At 45.5% G+C, this 16388-nt stretch overlaps 1 protein-coding gene across 2 annotated transcripts in view; it reads left to right on the top strand.

Annotated features, from left to right (window-relative positions):
* SUSD3 (sushi domain containing 3) overlaps positions 1-16388 on the top strand; it is a 40353-nt gene that overhangs the window by 12262 nt on the left and 11703 nt on the right. The window contains exons 1-3 of one of the 2 annotated variants that reach the window (XM_032194482.1): positions 7620-7852; positions 12088-12276; positions 13775-13922. In XM_032194482.1, coding sequence (XP_032050373.1) covers positions 7843-7852; positions 12088-12276; positions 13775-13922 — 347 coding nt within the window. In that variant the 5' untranslated portion in view covers positions 7620-7842. Of the gene's footprint in view, positions 1-7619; positions 7853-12087; positions 12277-13774; positions 13923-16388 lie in introns of those variants that run through there. The other variant, XM_032194481.1, reaches the window with a different exon arrangement.

The raw sequence follows: 16388 nt of genomic DNA on the forward strand, positions 1-16388 counted from the left end.
CAAGCTGCTGGCTTGGCTGCTCCCTGTGTGGCAGGGCAAGGAGATCCCTGGGCTCCCGTGGGAAGCTGAGTCTCCCAGCATATCTGAAACTCTGCGACAAAGGGAATTTTAACTGTGTGGAAATTAGCACGAGATACTTACCTCATTTGTCAGGATTGCCGCTCCCTTTTAACGCACCTGGCACCGCAGCACTTTGCCTTCAATAATTTGACAGGGACAAGGCAGCACGTAGGACAGTTCCTTGTTTTCACTTAGGCATTTTATTGGCAACGCTGTCTTTCAAATGCAGTCGTAGATAAGCAGCTGTGTTACTCTGTGGAGCAGTTTAGACTGGCTCTGCGGATCCGAAGAGTGACAGGGAGATGATTTTGCATTTGCAGTGGAAGCCTGCCCTGCTCACTTTGTGTTTTGCCATGAGATGACAATGAGAAATGTGCAAGTTGCAGAATGAGCAAGCACGCACCAAATAAAATCAATTCCTGTATCTGTGGAGGGTCCCGGAGGCCGGGCTGAGTGGGGCCTGCTTTATGTAGCAGTGTTTGCTGGTGGGGCCTGGAACACCAGGGCTGGGACTGGCCCAGCAGCACGGTGGTGTCAGCATCAGTCGGAACAGCTCCTGGAAGCACAGGTGAACTGATTGCTTTCCCTTTAACGTAGTTGTAAGTGGTTACTGAGGCCTTATCTCTGGGATAAAATAAAGCCAAACACAGCACCATGCACCTGTACGAGTCTCCTAAGCAGAGGGTCTTTGGGAATTGTTTAGGGAAGTGACGGTGTGGACAGGAGCTGGGATAGGTGCGGGGAAGATGGTGGGTAAAAACCTGAGTGAAAGTGGGGCCTTGGAAGCAGCGTTTAGAGGGAGCCCCTGGGCTGGGGTGGCAGGAGGAGGCGCTGGGGGCACGGCACATCTGGTTGTTTGGTTCCCTAGCTCAGGAGAGCAGAAACGTCTGCCTTCATGTGGGGAGCAGGATGAGGCACAGGAGGGCTTCTCCCCACGTGCCCAGTGCTCTCCAGCACTACGAGCTTTGCTGCCCGGTCAGGTCGCGAGGCACACCCAGCCTGGCGGGGCTGCTTTCGCCTTTCTCCACAATGAGCGGCCCCACAAAGCTGGTGCTGTTTTGTACAGGCAAGAAGGAGCTGTAGCATTCAGCCTGTTACTGGAATACAGGCTGGAACCAAGTTTCTCCCTCTGTTTAACCCTAGGCTACCCCTGCCTGAACACATAAGCCTTCCAAAAGCCGTCTGTCATCTAGCTCACTGGCAGAGCCCGAGGCAGGCCGGAGCATCCTGTGTGAGTGGGGCTGCTGCCCTTTGGTCCCTGTGCCTAAGCTGCTGGCCACCCTGCATGTAACTGGCCTGAAATCATTTACTGGTTTAGTGGAGAAGAGTAAACATGGTGGACAGCTTCCCTGTCCTTTCGCTGGTGTCCCCATCCATCTTCAAGTCATCTCCCTCTAATTCCGATGGCTGGGGAGGCCCCAGGCAGATGTGCCCATCGACTCGCACTGTTAATCATTGCGGGGCTGGCAGGGCTGCTGCGGGCTGGGGCAGGGCTTCCACACCCCCAGCTGTGGCCGAGCTGTTCTGCTGTCCCGTTGCTGCTGTGTGCAAAGCCTGGCACCAGAAAGCCCACCCCGGCAGCAAAAAGGAGGGAAGGAAAATGACAAGCGATAAAAACTGCTAAGGGGGCTTTAAAATCTGTTACTGTCTCAGTCCATGAATGGTTTCTATCGCCATAATAAATTGCATGCTATTGCTAAGTCTTGCAGACCAGTGTCTAAAAAAATCAATTATTCACAGAAATTCTTGCTGACAGCTGTGAATGGCAGGTCACTGCTCTGTGGTGCGCTTTTAGCATCTTCAAGCAGCAAACTGGGTAAGGAACAGCAAAGGGGAACAAATGCAGGTGAGCTCACTGGCGTTCAGGTTGGTTTTGTTTAGCAGGGTGGCTGGAAATGCCCTGGCTCTGTGGGCCCAAGAGATGGGCAGAAAGCAGTACCATTTGTTGCTGTGGCATCTGTGCTGATCCTGAGTGGGGTCGGGGCTGGGCCGTGAGGACTACGTCTGGCCCTGTATGCTGACACTTGCACTGGGGCCATCTCAGAGCAAAGGGGTGACAGCCGCTGCCAGGGGGCTGGGCAAGTGGTGCCAGAACTGTCACCAGTGAGGAAGTCAGGGACTGTGCTGCAAGTTGGGACAGAAGAAGGGAAAATGTTTTTCCAGGTTGACCCACATTGCTGCTATACTGGAGTGTCTAGCTGCAAGAGAACAGACAAACCTGTATTAAATGGTTTGTTTTAAAACAACAAAGTGGCTTCAAAAAAACGAGCTTGAAAATTTTCCATATTCCTTTGGAATAAGTGCTCTGAGCAAGCAACTCATATCTTGTCGATTTGGGCCAAAACTGAACATGTTTGCAGCAAGCGCTCCAAAGTGTCCACCTAGGCTTTCATTCTGGGGTGGATTTTGCAGAGACCAAGGCGGGTCTGGCCAGCTCAGCCCCTGCTTCAGCACTGTTGGGCCAAGGCAGCACCAGTGCCATGCTCAGCTCCTCGCCCTGGCTGCAGGGATTTTGGCGGCACACAGAGGTTGTCACCGGCAGGCAGACGTGGTGTGAACGTGAGAGGCCACCTCATCAGGGGACATCTGCTTTTATCGGCGATGTTCACCACCCTCTGCACAAACCAGGGCAGCTGTTAGAGGCAGATAGCCTGCTGTGGGTGCTGCGTGGGGCTCTTGTAGTGCCCGGGTTAGCGGGGATGCACAGGGACATGCACATCCTTCCTGCAGGACACAGCTGCTGGCTCCTGCAGGGTGCAACAGGGGCAAGAGCAGCGGGTTCTGCCCTGGTCAAACGTAAGGCAGGGCATCCTTCATCCATCTGTGGCACTGAATGGATCCGTCCTCTCCCCATGAAAGTAGGTCTGAGGTTTTCTTTTGGCTTCTCCAGTTGGCAGCGTTTCAATGAAGCGCTGAGTTTCTCCCCTTTCTATTGCAAATTAAATGTACCAAAAGCCGTATTAAAAGCAGGAGATTCCTGATATTGCCAGGGCATCTTATTCGTGCTCAGTTTTTTCATCATGCGTGTTCAGATAAGAATTTCTATTGCGCACACTGTGCCCGTTTGAGATGTCGAGGTTGCTAGCTGAGCTCTGCCAGCTCTCCTTGTCTGCACAGCCCACTGAGGGCCACCAGAAGCACCCACCAGTGCCTTGTGTGTTGAAACTGTAGCTCTGGAGCCTAATGGACAGAACTGCTGCCGGTTTCTCTGTGTTACTTTCTTTACCTGCAAAAAACAGTAAAATCTGAGTCTTGCTCAGTTTACTGAAGATGTAGTTAATTTAATTTTGGCAAGAAAACATTGATAATTATGTAGGGAAGCCAGAAAGTGTTGAATTTGTTACCAGCTTGCTTTCAGGTTAAATATAAAATTGATGAACTTAAGTGTTTAAAAAAAAAAATAAAATAAAACTCATCTCCTCTAAAGAGAAAAAGGCAAATGGCTTTACAGGTTTCTCAGAGGTGCTAAACCATTTTGTAGGTGAAAAGCCACAAAGCTGAGGCATGTTCTGACAGAATGGAGTTTTTCTGGCCCCTGTGCTGGGTCCAGAGCTAATAACGTGTTTGTATTAGAACTGGCTGGACAACACAGTTTCAACATTTTTCTTCTTTCTGCATTTTAAAGGGAACAAAAGCAAGGACAATTCCACCAGAGCTTCTGCTCTCAGGCATGAGGGCCAGGTTGCCCTATTTGGTTTTCCACAAACAAGTACCCAGAGCCTTCTCCAGAGCCCAGAAATGCCCATCAGAAACACTGTAAAAATCAATACCTGTGTGAGAAGTGTTCAGCTCTGCCACTGTAGCAGCATCAATCTCTGCTCATAAAACCTGCCATGGGAGTGGTTTGCGCCAGCTCTGCTATGCTGCCCAAGGTTCAAGCACACCATTTATTGCATTCACCCATCCTTTTTCTGCCTGTAACTTACTTGCAGATAAAGAGCATATAGCTGCTTATAAATACTAAAAGGACTCAGTGCTCCTGGGATCTTGGTTATCTCAGTAGGAAGGGAGGCTGTTGTGGTAAGGAGAGGATTTAGGAAGTTTGACTCCTCTAAGTGGTTGGTGGTTCTCTGTCACGTTGGGCACCTGTATGGGCATGGCAAAGGGCTCACCAAGGATTGGCAGCTCCTAAACCTTGTCTGTTTTTCTATTGATACCTGATCTGTGTCAGCAAGATGCTAAATACCAAGTTGGATGCTAAAATCTAGATTGTTATGGCCTTCTTTAGCATGCTTATTTATTTTTATTTAGTTTGTGGTGGTGGTTTTCTTGCAGTTACTGTGATGCTGAAAAAGGCTTTGAGCATTGTTCTGAGATAATAGATTACCTTTACTATTGCCAGGGAAAAAATTTAACTTTTCTGGTCATGGCAGTTTCCAGTGGAAGATGCAGTGCCTGGCTAATGGAGCCCACGCACTGCCTGCAGAAGTGTTGCAGTTGGCTGCACAGGTTTAACGAATGAGGGGTTATTCATGAGCACTGGGCAAAAGTAATGATGCAAGTTGAAAATATAAACCTACAGGCTTCTCCAGCCCACTGCTCCCTCAGAAACACCTTGCCAGCAAGGACGAGGCTCTGAGCCTGGCTGGGGACAGCGGGGCCAAGGCAGCAGAGCGGGGCGTGGGGACTTTGGTCCTTGTAAATACCAGCACTTATTCCACAAGAAGCGGGGTTGTTGGACCTGGGAGATGAGCACAGTGAGGAGCAGACCCCTTGTGCCCAGACGTGGGGGCTTTGGGCTGCCCCACTGGGTCTGCCTGGGTGCGGTCAGGGTCTAGGCTGGAGCGCGACCGAATAGCTTGTTTCAAATTATTCCTCTTAATTTTATTCTCCATTGGACCTTTATTTTAGAAACAAGGCCACAAACTGTGCATTGTGCAAATGCATCATTTATTTATTATCTGCTTTGGAATGACAAAGGGGGAGCCCATCAGCAATATTAGCTCCTTCGCTAAACAATTGGCCACAAAAGCAGCTGCTGGCAGTGCTTCCATGGGTCATCTTTATTTGGGAACTGCTTCCATTGAGACATAACTCTGGTGTGCTCTATAGGGGATGCTTGTGGGTTTTTTTTGTTGTTTTTGTTTGTTTGTTTTTTAATTATTATTTTATCTAATTTTTTAAATATAGAAGTAATGGTGAAGAGGTAAATGGATGAATGCTTTGAATTTATTTTAGGTTTAATGGATCCTTCCCATTCTTGAAAGTTGCAATATTAACTTTTCAGAAGTGTTATAACCTACTTTTCCAGTGCTGTTGGTAAACAGACTAATAAAATGCAGAAAACCCATCTGTTCTTGTTTTACTGGGGACTTCGTCAAATACCTCATTTTTCATTGAGTTCTTATTTCTCAATTAATCGTTCCCATAAGAAACATACTCAGTATCCTCTTTGTTGCTAGATCCCAGGGTAAAATCTACAGATGAGAATAACCTGACTTTGACATAAATTGGCAAAAAAAAATCAATGATGGAGATGGCAGTCCAGTGACTGGAACAAATCCTCTCTTAAAAGAGCACCATGCCATACACAAACAAGAACCACTTTACACCAATCCTACACATTATTTCTGTTGGAAATATGAGCAGATTGTGCATGTTGTCAGCAAACCCTAATCTAGCATCTCAGTGATATGTGACTTGGATTTTGCATGGATTAAAATTGCTGGCAGCCCCTGTAGATGGGGAGTATTTCAGAGCAGAACTGCGACATGGTTAGTGCTGACTCCTAAATCTCACCGTGGCTTGTTTGCTACATTGAGTGGCAAAAAAGCCAGATGAAAAATGCTGGGAGGGAGTGAAGGAGGAAAGAAAAAGGCTGGATATTGTAAATGGGGATGAACCAAATTTGTCTGGCTTAGATGTGGACCTGCCTGTGCAGGGTTCTGCAGGATGCAGATGTGAGACTGCCAGAGTGCATTGCAAGGGTCTTGCTCAGAGGCAGAAGCCAAACGTTTGCTGCTGTCTGGTGATTTTTGCTCCCTTAGGCATGACAAGACCCTGAGGTAGGCTTCACCATCTCCTCTCTGCCAAAGGGCACCCTGAGTTGTCAGGAGCTGCGTAGCGGTCAATATGTTCCTGTGTGTTGTCAGACCTGGATTGCAGCTAATATAGTCGTAGGTATATTAGCTGTATTAACTAATTGGCAGCCCTTCATTAAGGGAGTGGAGGCATCCTGCTGCTCTCAGCTGCATGGGACAGCACCAGCGCCTGCTCAACCTCAGCACTGTTGGAAAGGTGATTTAGTGATTTACTGCCCGCTGCGTGCAGTCAGAGGTGAGGTGCAGCAGGATGGGATCCAAACCGAAATGGCTTCAGAACCCAGAAATGGCTCAGCACTTCTGGTGTCCCTTGTTCCTCCCACCAGGCCCCGCTGGTGGGTGCCCCTGTCCTGTCATGCTGCAGAGCCTCATTTAACCACCACAACACAAGTGTGGGCAGGCACCTCTCTGAGTACCAAGGTGTGAATGCAGCCATGAGAAGCTTTCTTCAAATCCTTTCCTGCTTCCTCTGTGTGGAAACTCTTCATCAACGGGACAACAAACTTTTTCAAAAAAGCATTTCCATGTGTGGGTGATGGTGGCCTGTGAGAATGAACAGCAATTGGTTTCCCCCTTTCACAAATTTAAAATTAATTTTCCAGTAGAAAACCAAAATAATTTATATTAAGTATTTTAATTTGGAAATGATGAAGTCGGGCAGATGCAGGGCCCATGTATTGCTAACAGTTGTGTTTCTTTTTGGCCTGTGTCCTGAGAGACAGATGCCTCCTGCAGGCACCTTGCTGTTGCGGTTGTGCTGGTCCCTTGGCAGGCCCGTGCTGAGAATGTGCCCTGGGGATGCCCACCCCAGGGCCACCCACCCCTGTGGCTGCAGCTGGGCCCAGGCACTACCAAGCCATGAGCACGGAACTGAGCCTGGCCCTGCCCACCCAAGGGGCATCCTCCAGGTGTGTAACAGCTTCCAGCAGCTCCCTTTTAAACACGACTCTCACAAAACAGAGAAATAGATGGGAAAGGGCAGGTCGCTCCATCTCAGAGCTTGCTGACGTGAGATTCTGTTAGCAGTCGCTGAAGCAGGTCGCTCTGTGGGACGGGCAGGGAGCCCTGGGGACGCGCTGCCCGGTGCCTGCAGCATGATGAAGGGGCTGCTGCAAATTGTGCAGCTTCCAAAGCCTGGGGTCCCAACTGTCACTGCCGGGTTGGGGTTACCTTTAACAGCAAGTTCTCAAAAAGCTGTGCCAGTGTCTGAATCTGCTAGGGGCAGGATAAGCTCCTCGTGGCAGCACGTTGCTGCAGCACCTCATGCAGCTGGGAGCGCAGCCCTGGCAGGGCTCCTGGGCAGCACAGGCGGGCAGCATGCTGCTGGCTGAGGGGGAAAGGCTGCTTTATTTCGCATCCTGGTTCTAACTGCTTTTTTTTTTTTTTTTTTTTTTTTTCTTTCCTTTTGACATAGCGAGCTCTTCCAAGAGCTCTTCTGTGAGCTCGCTGCGGATGTTGAACATCATGCCTGTGACTTCGGGGACAGTAATTTCTAAAGCATGCTTTTGTAAGGAAATAGACTTGCAGAAATAATATCATCAGCCTGTTTGTTTTCTTCAGGGTTTGTAGAACCTAATGTTCTGTCTCTTTCTGGCATCTGGCTATTACAGCTTGTTTTAGTTGCATTAAATAGTCAACAATAAGCAACACAAAAGCTTGAGTTACGTGTGTATGGGAATAATGAGGCAAAGTCGTGGATGGCTCTATTTCTGCACAAACAGCGGCTGGCTATCTTGACAAAATGCTTTCAGGTAATTACTGCTATGTTTTAGATCATTTTGGCATGTATTTATGCAATGTATTTGATTTTCATTTTCTGTGTTTTGCTGTAGGGAGGGAGAAGGAACACAGGAAATCTACAATGGGCAAGCGTGCTTTACTTACTCTTTCATTTCTGTTTCCTTATCAGCAAAACATAAATCTGCAGCTTGCTGGCAATGAAACCATATGGTAACTCTTCCTGACAAATCGATTTTGCAATACAGATAATCCTGGCTATGCATGAGAAGAGATATTTTGGATTATTGTGTCTTAATTCTTACATTGCTCTCTGTTTTTCAGTGCTTGGAAATTATGTATTTGGCTTTTTCTGGACTCAGTGACTTGTGTGAATTAAGAATTTATAGAGTAGGCTCCTCTTTGATGTTTTGACTTTGGGGGCAGTTATTTGTTATAGGAATTAATGTGTTTATTTGCTACAGCCAATGCCCTTCTGTGCTGTCAGACAGCAGCAGCAGACTGAGATTCTTTTCAAATGTTGGGTATCCTCTTAGTGTGAAGTTAAGCTAAGAAATCAGCTCTTGCTGTACAAGATGCACAAGTACCTCTGAGGCATTTGGCTCCTGGTACCCTCAGCCACGCTGGCCGATGGATGGCTGCTGGTGGTCTCGGCTCAGCCCAGCTGAAGCTGTGCGTTGGCGTGGTGCGTGCTGTGGATGAGGTGTTTCATGAATGCTTTTCAGCGAGTCAAATGAAGAAGCAGGAGTCTTCACAGCTTCTGCTGGAGTTCAAAATTGAAAAATGATTTTCAGCCTTTGCTTCATAGGGTTGTATCAGCAAATGAGTTTTCTTCTTGTGCTTAGGAGTAGTAGCCAGGATCTGAGAATGCAAGCAGAGCACAGCCTGAAGGTGAACACCTTAGGAGTAGTGGGAGCTGGGTTCTGGAGACATGTATCAAATCTAGGAGTGATGCCATGAAGCTAATCAAAACTAAACACATCATTAATTTTGATGTTTATTGTAAACTACTCACAAATGGCTGATAGACAATGCCTCATGCATTCCTCCCAGCTTTAGGTGCTGGCTGCCAAGTGTGAATCTGTTGGATTTGAGATGCAGCTATTGCAAAAGCTGCATGAGCAATATTTGTTTTCTCAGTATTACATTACCATACACTAAGAGTTACTGCAACCCAAGACCTGAACGTGATATTTTTCTAGACGTTTAGAAAATAATTATAAATCCAACTATAAATCTGGCCAGCACAAGTATTTATGCAGTACATGTACTTGTGTTTTACTTCAGCACCCTCAAACGAGGGCCTCAGCTGAAAACAAAAAGTTCTGATTGTGGTAGGTTTAGTCAAATACATATGCCTGAAGAGTATTCAAAGGATAAACCTATACAGCACATCTGCTTATACAAGTATGAGGATGGAAGCTCACTGAAACAATTGCTTTCTGCAAATGAAACCGTAAAATTAACCTAGCAGAAAAGTGAATGCAATGAGGAACCTCAAGAGCTTTATACATGTAGATCCTTAACAGCAAGGGATGCTGGAGCTTACAAGCAGGTCTTACAAATTAATTATTAGAAGACTTGCTGATGAAAATTAGGGCAAATCTGATCCAGAGATGTTAAATCTGAACTTGGATAAGATTCACAAACTCATAGTAGCAAAAATCCATGTATGCATTTCAATAAAAGCTCTTATAAAAAGGAGAAAGTAGTGAAGCCTTTAATGTTTAGACTTTGGTGGGAAGGAATTATGTTGAAAAGCTCGAAGAAGAAGAAGAAATGGTATTTATTCTACAGCCAAATGCAGATACTTGAAATACAGTTGATGAACTTTTGGCTAAGGACCTGTGTAAATCCAGCTATAGAAGCTTTCAAAATTGTGTCTCTTATTAGACGTTATCAGAGGAGTCTTGAAGTTACTGCCTCAATTACATCCATCCAGGAATGTCACCTGAGGATGATATAATGCTCTTACATCCCAGCCAAAGCAAGGAAATAGCCACGGCTTAATGGGACGTTGGCTAAAGAAAAGCTGGAAATCTTTGTAGTGCTCAAGTGAAGAAAATATTTTAAAATCCATGGCTCATGAATAATGCAGACAAGGTCACTGACATCTGGAGGTTTTAATCACTCTATGTGTACCATTATGGGCAAGGACAATGCAGGAGAGGGCAAAGAGCACCTGCACCAGATACAGCTGTACCTATCACTCAGAGTGGTTAACACTGGATTAAATGAAATATGTCCTGAAGGAAACAGTTGAGTGCTAGGTTATCTGTCCCTTCCAGAGAAGAGGCTGAATAATGATTCTAGGTAAACTGGCAAATCTACTGAAAGAGTCTAATGAGGGCTGCTTAGGAGGCTAAGCAAATGCAGTTTGATTCAGATTTGGCTCTGAAATACCCTCTGCATCTCTTGCAGCTAGAAGTGTCACTGACATGAACTCTAAGTATGTGATCGGGTACCTAAAAATAGCATTGAAACTGTAAAATGCAAAGAGGTAGGTACTTTGCAGCTTATGCCGATGGCTTTTAGCGGCAAGTGTCTGAGTGATCCAGGTGGAAAGGAAAGCCTGAACTTGTAATGTGCTGAAGTGAGGAGCAGGATTGTGCAGGTGACACACCTCACGTGTCCCAAGAATCAGATGTGGGAGGGGAGGACAGGAGATCAAGGGAAATGACAGAAAATATTTGCTCTTGTTGAGGCAAATTGCTGCTGTGGCAAGGGATGGAAAGAGGTGGCAAAACAAACAGAAATAATCTGCATGGAATTACGGAAGGCATGTTTTTAAAATCTAATGCTCAGTGCATATTTACTTAGTAGATTGGACAAGTAATTGTCACTGTGGCTTTTGTTTGGTCTTTCACTGAGATTCCCTTGGTTCCTTTTTTTCCAGGGAGTTGGGTTTTTTGAGCATAGACTGAAGATGGGCAGTAAGGCTGTCTCCTGCAGCTTGATTGGATCAGCTTAATGTTAATTAATGACTGGAGGGGTTTTTGCTATGAAAATGGAAATAGATTTGATATCAACATGTAGTTCTGTCCAAGTGCTCTTAAGGAGGCTATTAAAGCTCTAAATTTCTTTTTACTTGTACGTGCAGAAAGCATATTTTCCCTTCTCTTCTGTGTGTGTGTGCCACCATGGTGCTTGCAACCCTGGCCTCGCAAGTGCCATCCCATTGCCTCTGCCTGTGGCCCTGCTGAAGTCATCTGGAAGCCTGCTGAAAGATAAGGAGCTTGGATTCTGATGCAGAAGCAGTGCTGCTATTTAGTAACTGTTAAAAAGGGGTATATAAAGCCTTTCCCAGCTTCTGTCAGTGCACAGGAACAGAGAAAACATGAGTGTTATTGTCTTTGAAGTATAGCAGGATATTATCTGTTGTCTTAATGAGTGATCATTAAAATTTATGTTAAAAATTAATGTGAATTAATGAATATTGTGGCAATAAAGCTCAATGTATAAAGCTAGTGGCTGACAATAGGTTGCCGAGAAGAGAACAGCTCATGGCTCAAAGAACAGCTGCATGAACTGCAAAAAAAAAAAAAAAATAGAGAAAAGCCTAAGGAAGAAAAATGTACTACAAATGAAGGATAAAGCAGAACTTGTAACTTGAAATTGGAGATGTATGTAACCATGCTGTAGGTGCACAACTGACTCTCTGTGACCTCCCTGTACAATGTCCCTTGAACGTGGTGGCTCATTTCAGCTGAGGTCAGCAGAGGTGCTCCAGAGATAGGGAGGTGCTGGAGGGTTGTGAAAAGGTGCTACCAAGGAGGCTGGAAGGCTAAGTATGTGATCAGGCCATTGGATCCTGGGAAGGCTGCATAGGGAGGCTGTGTTATGAATATTCCCTGCATGGAAGATGCCAGCCTGAGTGCTTATTAACACTTGGAGTCAAGCAAGATGCGAATCGGTAGGTGACCAGGCTACTCATAGACTAAGTTTGGTTTTTTTTTTGCCTTTTTTTTTTTTTTTTTTTTTTCTTTTTAAGTTTTTAGTATGTAACAGACTAAGTAGATACTGTTGCAGGATGAGTACAGCTCCCTTTGTGCTGGGATGAGAACAGCGGGACTGCTGAATGGCGCTGATGGGGTTTTGGCCTTGGGCTGGTGCTTGGCAGAGCAGGCAGCGCTGCCCTGCCAGAGGTGTGCTCTTTGTTTTACCCAGCAACTTGGACTGATTTAAATTGAGGTGAGCCTTCACTTGTGGCTCTTGTGTTGCATTGTTTTGCTTTGTTTTCATTCTGCAGGGCAGTGCAGCCGCATATTTCCTCCCCAGCTTGGCACACTGGAGATCATTCACGGCAACGGCACCGCGGTGGGGACGGTCATCGCCTTCCAGTGCTCAGCCGAGCACCAGCTGGAGGGGCCAGGCGTCATCACCTGTGTGTGGAAAGGGAACGGGACCCAGTGGACAGCAGGCGTGCCCTCCTGCAAGCGTAAGGGTCTTCCTAAACAATTTCCAGTCCCTCCAGGCCACTGTGTATTTATTTTGTCCCACGTATCTCCTGCAACGTGAGGATTAATTCTAGACATCTGCACAAGGAAAAAGACAAATTCAATTTCCTTCAAAGTTGCCCCTCTTGACTGTAATTGCACTCCAAATGTGTTCTGACATCATCAATTATCATGACACAGAAAAGACTGTCAGATTTATGCCTGGCCTTACGTCACTGCCTCCAGTAGTGTTGCATCCAGAATAAGCGTCGCTCCGTGGCTGTTCTTCTTTAGAAAATGTGCAGATATGGCCAACCAATCTGCAAACATATTTGCAAACCCTCTAATCCGCTGGCATGCTTTTCTGAAGGTTTGCTGTGAAAGAAACACAATGATATTTTTGAGCAATTTTAGGTTGCTGCCTGTGAGCAGCTGCATGGGAAAGTTACCGTATTAACAAATATTGTTTGAAAGGCAACAGCATTGCCTACCTTTCATGCTGTGCTCCTTCTTAGTAATTTGACTAGAAGCAGACTCTAGGAAAACTCTAATACATGGTACCTCTAAGCTTTGTGGTGTTTGAATTGAGAAGCTCAGTCTGTATCTCAGACTGTGTATCATTTAAAATCATTGGTAGTTGGGTAGCTCTCTTACACACTTATCAGTCCTTCTGAAACGCAGCTATTCTTATCTCTGGTTTAAGTGACCCCATTAAAGAAATGAGAGAAATCCTCCCCTTGAGAAGCTGCTGCAGCAGAAAGCTTTGTGTGGAGCTCCGCTGAACCGTTCCTGGAGCTGGTATTCGTGTTGTTGGAAGAACTAGACGAGTTTTGAAGCAAGATAAGGTTTAGTGCTCAGAATGAGTTGGCAGAGATCTGCATTAGCTGTGCCACACCACATTCCCACTCCTCCTTTTGTCTGGATAATTCATTTCCAGCGTCAGATCACTGTGAACATGGAGCCCTACAGATACCCTTCCTTCCATCTGCTATCCTTCCCCGAGCAGAGGAAGACTTGGTGTGTTTGGTCACTGCCTGCCAAATAGGATAATCATAGTACAGAGCCATTCTTGTTATAAAGGGCTTCTTTAAACCAACATACCCTTTTCAGTATTTGAGCTTGCGGCTCCACTCCTTGTTAACCATTGATTAAAAGAGTCTGGCAGCTCATCTGCATTTGATATACTGATGAAGTTGTGCTTTTTAGCTACTGCAGTGCTAAAGGCATTGTGTTTAATTAATTGCAGTGCTAAAATACTTGTGAACAATTCATTAGCGGCTTATAAACAGGGGATTTTTAAATAGCCCAATTTAAGGCCTGCATAGCTTTAAGTTGAAGCCAAGATACTTTGATAACATATACTGAGGTGAAAATCCTCACTAAACTATTATTAGCAGAAGTGTGAAACAGATAGGTTTCAGCATGGTTTAATGAAAATGCGAGAGAGAGGGATAAACATGCTGACCTCAGAAATGTGCTTTTGTGTTTGGTTTGCTGCAGCCATATCAAAATATGAGACTTTTGGATTTAAGGTCGCAGTGATTGCCTCCATCGTGAGCTGTGCCATCATTCTGCTGATGTCTATGGCTTTTTTAACCTGTTGTCTCATCAAGTGTGTGAAGAAAAATGAAAGGAGGAGGACTGAAAGGTACGTCAAGAAAAGGCTTTTAAAATTGTCATTAAGATGTGTACATCATGTGGACCCCATTGCTGTGAGAGCAGGGAACTTTAAAGTTCCATTTCAGGGCTTGATGCTTACAACACTACAGTGATATTAATTACTTCAAATTCTTCATTTATAGATTAGACTGTATGTGTAGAAAGGCTTAGAATTCAAGACTATTTAGGCACCTAATTTCTGTTAATATTGGATGACTTAAGTGGGCCTGGGCAAATCTGGATTTACCCAAAATTATGCAGGAACTGAATGTACAAGTCTGATTTGCTGTCCCAATCTTTCTCGCCTTGAATTATTTAGGTTTGGCTGTATTTTCCCTTCTTTTCTTCCCTCTCTTTCCTTTTTTCCTTTGCTTTTGTTGAACTCTGCTGGGAAATTTAATCAACGTATGTCAAAACCATCAAAGCCCTCACCATCTGCAAAATCTACTTAGAGCTGTCACAAAGATGCGACAAACGAGTGCTGGAAAGGAAAGACATAGGATTTTGTCATATGGCTCGAAGCACAAGACACTGGGCAGAATTACAAACAGGCAAGGGAAGAAGTAAAACTCACTCATCCAGTCCTTTATAAAAACTCAGTGTGAAGGGTGATGGAGGGACCATCGCTGAAGCCAAGCAGCAGTAGTTCATGAGAGCATCCACTCAAACTCATGTGCTGCACGAAGTTTTCTTCATACTCCTCCTTCTTATTTCCCTCTCACTTTTCCAGCTCACTGTTCCCCAAACTTCATGTAGTTCAGTGGGATGGCTGCACCCCATCTCAAGCCAGTAAGCTGCACTTTTGTTGATTTTTGACCACCTTTTGTTCCCAATAAGTGTTTGAATTGAGGTGAGGCAGCGGTGAAGTAGAGAGAGATTGAGGAAGGCACAAGTGAAGGTCTCTGTGCTCCAGGCTGTGTTTTATCTAAAGCTGTGTGGGAGCCAGACTTTCTCTTTGGGGGGAAATTCTGTAATTTCAAAATCTGACTGTAACCAAAATACAGACTTTCTATTCCCCTTGAAAGGATTTTGCACGGCAAAAAAGTCTTTTGGTGTCATTCCTAGTATTAAGTTTTCACTGACAGCATGAAATAATTTTTGAAATGAAAGGGATGACTGACTCTTGTAGAATTGCTGCTTTTCTTTTTGATAAGACTGTTCATATCAAAGTCCTCATTCTTCATTTATTTTAAATGAAGTTTTGTCAAAAATTAGCCATTCACATGACTTTGAAGTCTTGGTATTTCTTTCTTACAAAAGGAAAAGACCTTTACACTGGACATTTTGACCCAGTTCTGTCATCAGGGCATAAAATGATTCTCTTTGCTGCAGGCTTCTCGGTTCACTGCTGCCCTCTGTCCTTCCTCCTGTCCCTTGAGCCAGCGGTGCAGGACTGGCTGTGGTGCTGCAGTGCTCTGTGGAAGCATGGCAGGAGCTGTGTGGTTTGGCCCCCTGTTAGAAAACAACTGAGATCATACAGAAACTGTGTTATGTGAGAAAGAGTATCGCATCCTGGCACGAAACTTTCTCAGCTTGCAGCCTGTGCACCCAAATGCCAGATGACCTGCCTGCGGTGTTCGCCTCACTGCGGCCAGGAGGGTCTGGGAGCTTGGGCAAGTGAGGGTCTGCACGTACAGACAATCTCTTGTTTCAGGTCAGCTGATGTAGTTGGAAAATGTGGACTAGCTTCTGGATGCACAAAGCATTTCCTAATCTGAAAAGAAGCTGCAGGTCTGATGATACAAGCTGAGGACACTTGGGAGGGGGCTGGTTAAGGAAGTGTCTCTTAGACCCCCTCCGACAGAAAGGCAGTCCGTTCCTGCGGAGCAGGGAAGGCGTCCTCAGTTGGCCTTTGGCTTTGAAGTCTGCCTGTATGCTTTTTTTGGGCTCTGTTAGTAGACCTATTAAAAAAGGTCACCTCTGCCTAGAAGCCTGTCTTCTAAGATATCTGATGATCTTTGAAGTGCCAGCAGGACGTGCCATCCTGTGCTGTACCCTGCATTTGGAGAGACAATGGACAAAAGCTTCTGAACATCCTCACATAACGCGGCCTCCCCACAGAGCTTGTCCTGCTGCACAAGTGTAGTGCCCGTTTTCTTTGGTAGAAGCAGAACTGCATCCCGAGAGGACAGAAAAGACGTGAAAATCAGCATTGCCAACTCTCAGAGTCTTGTTCCAACCATCTTAATCTTGTCCCAACAGCTAGTGTGAATGTCTGTGACTGTGTGAATCTTAGACTTCTTTTAAAAACAAGAAAAGCAATTGTGATTTTTTTTAAACCCAGAGCTGTAGTGCGCAGCGTGAGAAGTACCTTGAGCATATCCAGAAGAAAATTCTGAAGGCAACCGAACAAGCCCTACCCTTAACAAAGACAGTAATTACTTCCTCCAGTTCATCTGTTAAACATGCCTGGTGATTTTTGAATCCTTTGGAATGGCACTGCTGCAAAAATTCA

The sequence above is a fragment of the Aythya fuligula genome, chromosome 10, assembly GCF_009819795.1.
Source record: "Aythya fuligula isolate bAytFul2 chromosome 10, bAytFul2.pri, whole genome shotgun sequence".
Classification (NCBI taxonomy): domain Eukaryota; kingdom Metazoa; phylum Chordata; class Aves; order Anseriformes; family Anatidae; genus Aythya; species Aythya fuligula.